General features: G+C 37.5%; 1 protein-coding gene across 1 annotated transcript in view; it reads right to left on the reverse strand.

The window, feature by feature from the left end:
- Positions 1-9,419, reverse strand: part of Diaph3 (diaphanous related formin 3) — a 449,417-nt gene that overhangs the window by 310,067 nt on the left and 129,931 nt on the right. Inside the window, exons 6-9 of the mRNA XM_028758331.1 lie at positions 7,257-7,331; positions 7,103-7,172; positions 3,190-3,326; positions 451-556 (exon numbers count right to left, since the gene is read on the reverse strand). Of these exons, the coding sequence (XP_028614164.1) occupies positions 451-556; positions 3,190-3,326; positions 7,103-7,172; positions 7,257-7,331 (388 nt within the window). The remainder of the gene's footprint in view (positions 1-450; positions 557-3,189; positions 3,327-7,102; positions 7,173-7,256; positions 7,332-9,419) is intronic.

The raw sequence follows: 9,419 nt of genomic DNA on the forward strand, positions 1-9,419 counted from the left end.
TTTTACATATATAAAAACTTTTGTATAGTTTAAATCAGATTTCTGTCATATCATTCAGCTTGCTAGTATGTAAAAACTCACTATTACTTACAGATACTCCCAATATCAGTTATAAAATCTACAATGAAAAGTTACAATTCATGTAACTAAAAAAAGGGCTTAAATTAAAAATAATTATCAAACAATCAGAGGACTTTGTGACATGTTTTGTAGAAAATTTTGTAAGTTTACAGTTGGAAAGTAAACCTAAGGAAGGAACCATAGGTATTCACAAAGACATTTTTAAGATGTTCTGAGAATACAACATGGAATCTTATACATTCATTATATAGAAAACACAAAAAGACATTTGCAGTTATATGATGTTTACATAAAATTCAATCACAAGACAGTTCCAAACAATACACATGATATGTCACTCAGAATTAGACTTTAAAACAGGAAACCTACTTGCAGTTGCACTGAATTATGCCGGAGGCCTTCCACAATGGAAAAAAATCTGTCAATTTTTCTTTCTTCTCCAGCTGAAGTCAAGGCTTCTAACACTTCTTCAAGGCTATCAAAAATTTAGATTCTATTAATTAAATTGCAAAGATCAAATAACAAAAACAGCAAAATACAACAAGTTTATCCTATTAATTAAGTCAATGTGCCCAGGCAACAGTGGTATTTCTCAGTAGCTTAATGAGTTCTTGTCATTACTGCAAGTGTGTGCCAACTGGACAGATCAGTGGATGCCCTGGGCCATCTCCAGTCACATCCATCCTCACTGCACTTGGCTTGCCCCACTTCTCCCAGCCTCAGGCTCGCAGCCTCTTCCCTATGTTCACAGTCTTCTACTCTTACATTAGCTCCCTTCCCCCAGTGGCACCCACTAGAGGAAAGAACGGCGTCTTTCTGTCTGAATAAGGTGATACCCTAAGGACTTATTTCGATTTTTTTTTCCTGCCAATACCTTGTGAAGGTGTCTGTCAAGCATCTATAAATCACCAAATAGCAGGGGCTATTTGAACAATTTTTACCAATATAACCTCACCTATGACCTTTTACTGTTTAATTGATAAATAACTGTACAATATGATACGATGTCTCAATGCACGTTGGAGCCATGTAATAACTCAGGGAAAGTATATCTACCTCCCACATATGACATTCTCTCATGACAAAAGCATTTAAAACTCCTTCTACCTTTTTTTAAAACATAAATTATCATTTTCAATAATTAACATATCCTGGATTTTAATGTATATAATTATATGAAGTGGGTGTGTTAGTATTCAATATAAATAAGAAATCAAGGCAGAAAGGGACTGAACAACTTGTTACAGTGTAACATGTACTTCTCCAAAGTGGTGACACGTGGATCGAACCTCTGGCAGTCTAGGTAGCAAACTGAACTAAATCACTAAATGTAAAATATTTATAAAAGGAACATTTTTGCTTTAAACAATATATAAACTCATCTTCTATGGATGAAAATATGCAGCCCTAAATGTTATGGTAATCACTGCCACATTCATTCCAATTCAAGAAACACTAAAAGTAATACACAAGGGCTGAGACTAGAGCTCAGTGGGAGAGCGCTGGCTTAGTGCATCTCAAGCCCTGAGTCTCCTTCCCAGCACTGAAAGAAATGGGAATTGAACAAAATCTGTTGCTGCTCAGGAGGAGAAGGGTAGGGAAGGAGGAAGAAGAGAAAGAGGAAGAGGAAGAGGAGGATGGAGGAGGAGGAAGAGGAGGAGGAGGAAGAAGAAGAGGTAAAGGGGGAAGAAAATGGAAAAAGTAGGAAAAAAGAAGAAGGGAAGACAAAAGAAAAGCGAAGGAGAAGGAAAGTCTAAGAGGAAGAGGAGCAAAGAAAGAAAGAATGAGGAGAGAAGAGGACGGAGGAAGTAGAAGGAAGGGCTAACAAAGACTAAAAGGAAGACAGAAGGAAGTGCTCAGTCAGAGCCACACATCAACTCTTAGATTTGTATACCAAAATCTGAACAACCTCTCTTAGTTGGGGAAAGTAATGAAATCGGATGCTTGGCGTTTTTGATGCCTGGGACCACAGTCTGATTAGCTAAGTGACTGCTACAGGCACAGGTGCACAAGGAACCAGGTTTCAGCGTGCTGTTTAATGGGCCAACTCCAGCCACACTGAGGCAGTCAGTGGTGTCTGCTCTGGCAGGATTGCCCCAAGGCTGACTCTAAGGAGATCATGAAAGTTCTACCAAATGTACTCAGGTTAAGATCACATCTACTGTGACAGGAGCGCTGTGGGTGCATGCTGAGAGATGCACAACTCCTGCAGTCAGAGAGGAGCTCATCTCCCAGGAAGAGCATTCCAGCACCTCGGACCCACAGACGGCTCTACAGTTTCTATTCTGCACACTTCTTGCTCAGCATGTCAGTTCTTCCTCTATGTAAGCATACAGCTAACATCCAGTAACCTAAAGACATACATGGGATCCATCACTGGATGCAGTTGCCAGTAGACATTTTGATGACATCCTTTCTCCGCATTTTACCATCTCCTTAAACAGCTTATTGAAACCAGGCTCAAGCCTAGGCCTTTCAAAATAATCTAGCCAGGACTGTTTCAATTCTCTGATAACTAGAAGCACGGTCTTTGTTCTTCAGTTGTTTAGTTTTCTCATTTAAAAAAAATTATATTTTAAAGGCTTTCTTATAAATTAGAATCCTAATCTTGCTTAAGGAAAGGGTTGTATATCTTATCATTAGGATATATGTTGAGGAGTTGATTAGTTATTACCATAATAAATGTAACCAAATACCTAAATGCTTTGGTGAGTTTTTCGTACTATTATATATTCACCTTGTCACATCTTACATACAAATTTTCAAAGACTAATGTGCTTGTTTTTAGAAAAGGTCAGTGTGACTCACAACCTCAATTAATTGTGCATAAAACAGAATTAGATAACAAAGAAACCCACTCATATATTTTCACCCTCCCCTTAGAATTTTTATTATGGGTTGAGCTTAAAGCAGTTTCAAATATAATGAGGAAATCAGTTGTTCATAGGATTATTTTAGACCCCAACTAATAATTTGCTTAACAAAATGATTGGACAAATATTACAATTATGCAAATAAGAAACTGAACAAACTATCTGCAAATAAGTCATGATTGAAACTGTAAACTTCTGTAAATCACCAGACGCAGTGGTCACAGTGGGAACTTACATGCTTTCCTCCCCAACAATGCACACAGCAGAAAGAAGCTTCACCACATCTGCCATCATGCTGGGCTGCCTGGGATCCATGGCTTTTGCCAACAAGGAAAGACTCCTCTCTTCACTCATAATTCTTTCTAAGCCATACTGTCACATTCAAAAATAAAGTAAATGTTAAGAGGGATTCCAAAAGAAAGTGAATATATTTTTAAAATTACATTTACATCTAAGAAAGTCAACGTATGAAGATCTTTGAACATCATAAAAGTTTCACATCCTAAAAGTATCCACTTTATGATAAGAGCTATGAAATCTGCCAAATGCAAAGAACCTATAGAGAAATAAGGAATTCTCAAGTGACATACAAAACAAATAGGCAAATCTTAGAATAGCCAGTGAGGACAAGAGCATCTCTGCTCTGACAAAGTCGGTAAGGAGCTACAAGCCAACACACAGATCAGCACTGTCCAAGAGAAAGGTAAGGGTGACAAAAATCATGAATAGCTATGTGTCATTTTCATGAAAAATTTTAGATAATTAACCCAGTACATAGGTTAAATGCATACTATTTTAAAGATGTATATATCTTTTGGCATAACAAAACTCTACATCAGTATAAAAATGTATACAACAGAAAACAGCAAATAATACTCCTGTAATTCAAAGGATCCATCTACATAGCATGGTAAGTAAGGATCAAGTCACTGCTCTAAATGAACTCAGGAGACTTAATCCCAATTATATGCCAATCAATTACAGATGAAAATTGGCAATAGATATAAGTGTAAAAGGCAAAACTCTAACAAGCTTAAGCCAAAATTCTTTTTTATAAAATCATATTTATAACTTTATTATCTCTTATATAAGTATTTATGTAACGACAGAAAACAAACTTGACCCTGTGCTGAACTACTACACTTGCTGGAAATCACTAAGGTACACACAGATGTCAGAGGAAGTGCAAGGAGAGGAGCCAAAGCCACAGAAACAGCAGTGGGAAAAACTCTCTCCTTACTAATGGGAGAAAGCTTACTGACAATTGAACTGGTCAGGAAAGGCTTGCTTTTATAATGTTCTGACCTGTTTCATAACTAGAAGCTAAGACTTGAAAAGCTGGTGTACAGCTAAAAGCCTCATGCCTTGGTAGTATTACAGAAAACTGTCAGTAGTCTATAAAGCACCATGGACCTGACACAGAAAATCAAAGGTTACCAAGTACAAAAGGCAAGCTTTGGCCTAACAAATCTGAGGGCTAGGTAAAACCTGTCTTTGGTGCCTGCCTTCCAGATTCAGAATAAGGTGGTTTCCCCAGACTCAAGACAATCTGCGATGTGTGTGCAGGCAGACTTTCTGCCTTTTCTATCCAACCTTCTGGTTTGAACTACTGTGGAGGAAGGCTAGAATGTTAGTATACTCTGATTTGGGGGTTTGATTACCACCTTGTGATACAGAGGCATGCTCTCCAATTTTCTCAATGAAAAAAAATTAAATAAAAATAAATAAAAATAGAATGAGGCCAGATTAGCCCTTTTCTGTAACTACTACTAAACAGGGTACTGCTATATACTTCAAAAAAATAACATATACAACGACTTAGAAAAAAGAAACCAACTGTGAGAGATAGTTCACTTACCAGTGCTAACATCAAAGTGCTTTAATGAAGGTTTTTACAAGCGAGAATGCTACCATCAATTTACGAATGTCTAAAAAAGTATCTTTCTTGAATGCCAAGGACCAACTTGGGACAATATAATTGGCCTGTTCTATACCCAGGACCAAGGCTGGGTTCTATTTGTATTCCACAGGAGTCCTATTGTTACCTAACAGAATTCTAGGCTGCTGAAAATGAGGAATTCACGTAAAGGAACAAAAATACTCTCACCCCTGAAAAGACACCCACCATCAGTACTGCATGACTATGGAGATAAGCAATGGCCAATGGTGAGTGTATCCCCACAGCAGAGAGAATGTCAGTGATGGGGGAAACTAATCCCAAGAGTCCCTTCCTAATGGGCACATGATTCAAACCCCAAATGTCTGAGGAAAAGGAAGTCTTTTTTATTGTCTCAGTATTTTAAAAGATCCACTTAAAAAATATTTTAGTCACATTTATTGTGATAAAAGAAATTCATTTCCATAGGATGTCGCAGTTGTACATATCAATGACATACTTAATTGTTGATATCAAATAACTTAAAAACTGTATTTCCAGCAAAGACTTCACAGTGACAATTGGCAAAGTATGCACCTGTATAGCTGATTCAATGAAGTGCAGGAGAGCTAACTGCATCCTCACGCTAGTAATGTGACCAACAATACTGTATACGAAAATCTAGACATTAAATTATTAATCCCATGCATCAGCTACTGAATTTGTGTCCTTGTTAGCCTAAGCGCCACTATCAAATTCAAATGCAGTATTTTTATGGGTCTACATTAACAAACTACGAGAAATAAAATCGACCATGATATAACAGATTGAGAAAGAGTACAGATATGTTACCCTCAAATGCTGATGAAAACCAAGTAGGGATGTTATTTTGTTACACCTTAATTCATGTTAAACCTTAGTCTTCTCAAATTCAATTTTAGCCATATACACCCGTTTGGTTTGAATAAGGCACGCCTGCATTTCCTCTCCTATGAGCTTCATGTCACCAGCAAAATTCCCCTTCAACTTTCTCACTTTAAAAGTGGCTCATGCGGGCTGGGAAGGATTTTCAAATCCTCACTCTAAGTCTAGGTTGTCTTACACTTCCAAGACATACAAATAGCCTACTTCAAAAAAACAAAGATTAACCAAATTAATTTTAAAAAGTAAATAAAATAAAATTGAGTTCTGGTTCTACTCATCAGGCAGTCTCATTGAAAAGTACCAGAGTGGCCAGGAAAGAAAGATGACTCAGCACAAAAAGACACTTGGGCCAAGCCTGAGGACCTGGGTTCAGTCCCAAGAAGCCACATGGTAAAAGAAGAGAACCGATGTCCATGGGCTGTCTTTTGACCTCAACATTTACACTATGGTAAATGTGATATGTACAAACACACATAAATGCAACATAAACAGGTTTTTAAAAAACTTAATGCTTTCACATAAACCACAAATAATTAAAAAACAAACATTTGGTATAATAAAATTAAATAGTAATGATTTAAACATTTATATATTTAACCCTGTGAATGTTTATTTTTAACGAAAAACGCAAAAAAATCCACATTAGAAAAATGTACTGCTTTCTATATAACAGGTATCACACATCACAAGACCCAAACATAAACTCTTCCCATACATAACCTGTTGCCCGCCAATAACAAACATACCCGTCATTATTTCACTCATTGTGAGGTGGGGGAGATCATACTCAGAGCTAAAGAAATGGCAGGAAATGATGGTAATATCAGCAATCAGCAAAATGGAGGTGGGCTAGGCAGTGAAGGTCTGAAGTATTCTGTTTCACTAAAATTTACTACACACATGCTACGGATGTGCCATATGCTGCCTCAATAATAAATGTATCACTACTTCATTTCTAGAATCTTCTCATGCTTGTATATATTAACTTTATATTCTTAAGATAAAAAACATGAGTCTTCACAAAACTTGAATCTCTGGTAAGATATGACAGCATATAGCTAGTAACTGTGTAGTATACTAAGGCTTTGATCCTGCTGAGGTTTTGAAAATCAAGAGGGAGAGAAGCAAAAGAAGAGTCAAAGTGGAGAGAAAGTGAGTTCATCTCCAGACAAGGGTTTAAGCTTCAAGAGTGAGCCTGCTCACTGCCAAGCTTCTCCTAAGATCTGATGCTCCATCAAACTGGAATGAAACCTAGTATCACCCCATAATCTGCAAACAAAGCCCTCAATGGTGACACTCTCGTTGACGTGAGACCCTGTGTGAGCAAGCTGCAGCTTCCTCTGCTTACCTGTGTGTTCATCAGGGCTCTCAGACACTGGATAACTTTGTGCTGAGTCTTCTTCACAACTTTTTCTTGGCTGCATTAAGATAAAAGATAACAATATTGGATTACAGTTGGACATACTAAGAGAGCTTAATTAAAAATTCTTAGCAATACTCACATTTGCCCATTAATTAGTTTTTCTAAAATGTCCAGTAATAATCCGAGTCCTTCATGTCCAAAGCTTTGCACCCAACTGAAGAAAAAAATAAAAAAGGTGAGTTGCACGTTAAGTTTGAATTTAGCAAAAATAACACATGCTGTATACCTATCCCTATTTTTAAAACTTCAGTCATAATCATGCCTACAATATAAGCAGAACACTAGATACAATACTGGTGGTACTTCATAAACCCTGACTGTAGGAGTTAAGGAACAAGATAGCAGTGGGCTAACACAGTTCACTCTGGCTGCTGAGACCTGAGTCTCGCCATGCTCCATGTTCAATGTGTTGGTCACTATGAGTCCTCCACTGAAACACAAATTATTTGTACCAAAAACCTGGGAATACTATCAAACAGAGCTTCACTCAATCCATCAACACTGGATGAGCCTCAGACTGGTCTACAGCAAAGAGCAAACATAGGGCAGGGAAGGGACAACTACAGAGAGAGGCCATGGACTGAAAGGAAGTGAAGGTTAAGGGGAAAATGAAAAAGGACATGTTAGGAGAATGGCCCAAGCTACAGAAATGCAGCTTTATAAAACATCCTAAGTTTCCAAATTCGATTTCTTTTCAAATCACAGGGGAAATTATATACTTCCCATGTATTTCTGTCATGACTGAATGATGCCTGATACATGAATCAGTGTGGCAATCATGACATGTAAGAAACTAGGACATTATTGACATTAGACAACAGATCACGTTGACCACAGAAAATTCACTTTGATGCAAATAGACCACAAGTGGTAATGTGGAAACCTGTGTCAGCACAGAATGGAATGGTAACTGTATCTCGAAGGGAAAAAAAAAAAAAAGTAAAGGGAAAGGCAAGAGGATTTCTCTGTATATTTCCTTATGTGCTGTTTTCATGTCCTGTCTTCCATGTGTACAGTGTATGAAAACTAAATGCTAAAAATAAAGCTTTCATCAAACAAGCAAAAGTAAGAGCATAAAAACAAACCTAAGTCACATCCCAGAACACACTGCAACTTTCTCAATTATAATACAAAGTAAGTTCTCCACTGAAACAAACATAAACAAGAGTGATCCCAGCCTAAAAACAGAAAAGTAACTGCATGGGTAATGCATAAAGCCTAGAAGTAATTCTTTATTCCCACTCAAAAAATTTTCTGCAAGGCAATGTTAAGCACCCTCTGGGGAAAAAGTCTTTCCCATAAATGCTGTTGGGAACCCTGACATCCATATGTAGAATGAGGCCAGATATTTCTGTCTAGTTACAAACGCTGACTATAAATTGATGAAAGATTTATATATAAGAGTTGAAACAATAAAGCTACTGGGTTACAAAAAATAAGAAGTGTTTCCGGGCACTGGAATGGCAAGAATTTTCTTGTGACAGGTTCTCAGAGGTACAGGAAACAAAAGCAGAGGTAACCAAATATGATCACATCAAACCAAAGGCATCTGTACCACCATGGTGCAGGAGGCAGCAGAGAGCAAAGACAGGCAACACACCTGGGAAAGCATTAGCAGACAAGACATCTCACAAGAGGCTAATACTCACACTAGAGAAAGGATTTCTGAAATTCATAACAGTAACCTGATTAATGAGTAGGGAAACAACCTATATGATACTTCTTAAAAGAAATAGTCAACAAGTAAAGGAAATATGCTCAGAATGGCTAACAGCCAGGAAAAGAACAAGGCAAAGAAAAGGAAGCTACTTTGCCATTCCATAAAGAACAACTCTTTAACAAAAAGACAAGGTGAAGACCATCTGTCAAGAATTGGGAGTAAAGAGAAGGCTTACACATTGCTGGTAGGAATGTAAATTCGTACAACCATTACAAGAAGCAGGGAGAGGTCTTTTGACTATTTAATAAACTACAATATGAATAATCAATTATGAAGAATCAATTGCCCTATTCAAAGGACTGAAGAACCGGAAGAGGAGCTGGGCCTATAGGAACATGACCAGCAGTCTCTACTATCCCAGACCACTGAGAGCTCTCAGAGACTGAGCCACCAATCAGGCAGCAAACACTGGCTAGTCTGAGGCCTCTGACATGCAGGCACACACACACACACACACACACACACTCTCTCTCTCTCTCCATATATATATATATATATATATATATATATATATATATATAT

The sequence above is a fragment of the Grammomys surdaster genome, unplaced genomic scaffold (genome assembly GCF_004785775.1).
Source record: "Grammomys surdaster isolate TR1022 unplaced genomic scaffold, NIH_TR_1.0 126189, whole genome shotgun sequence".
NCBI classification, from domain to species: Eukaryota; Metazoa; Chordata; class Mammalia; order Rodentia; family Muridae; genus Grammomys; species Grammomys surdaster.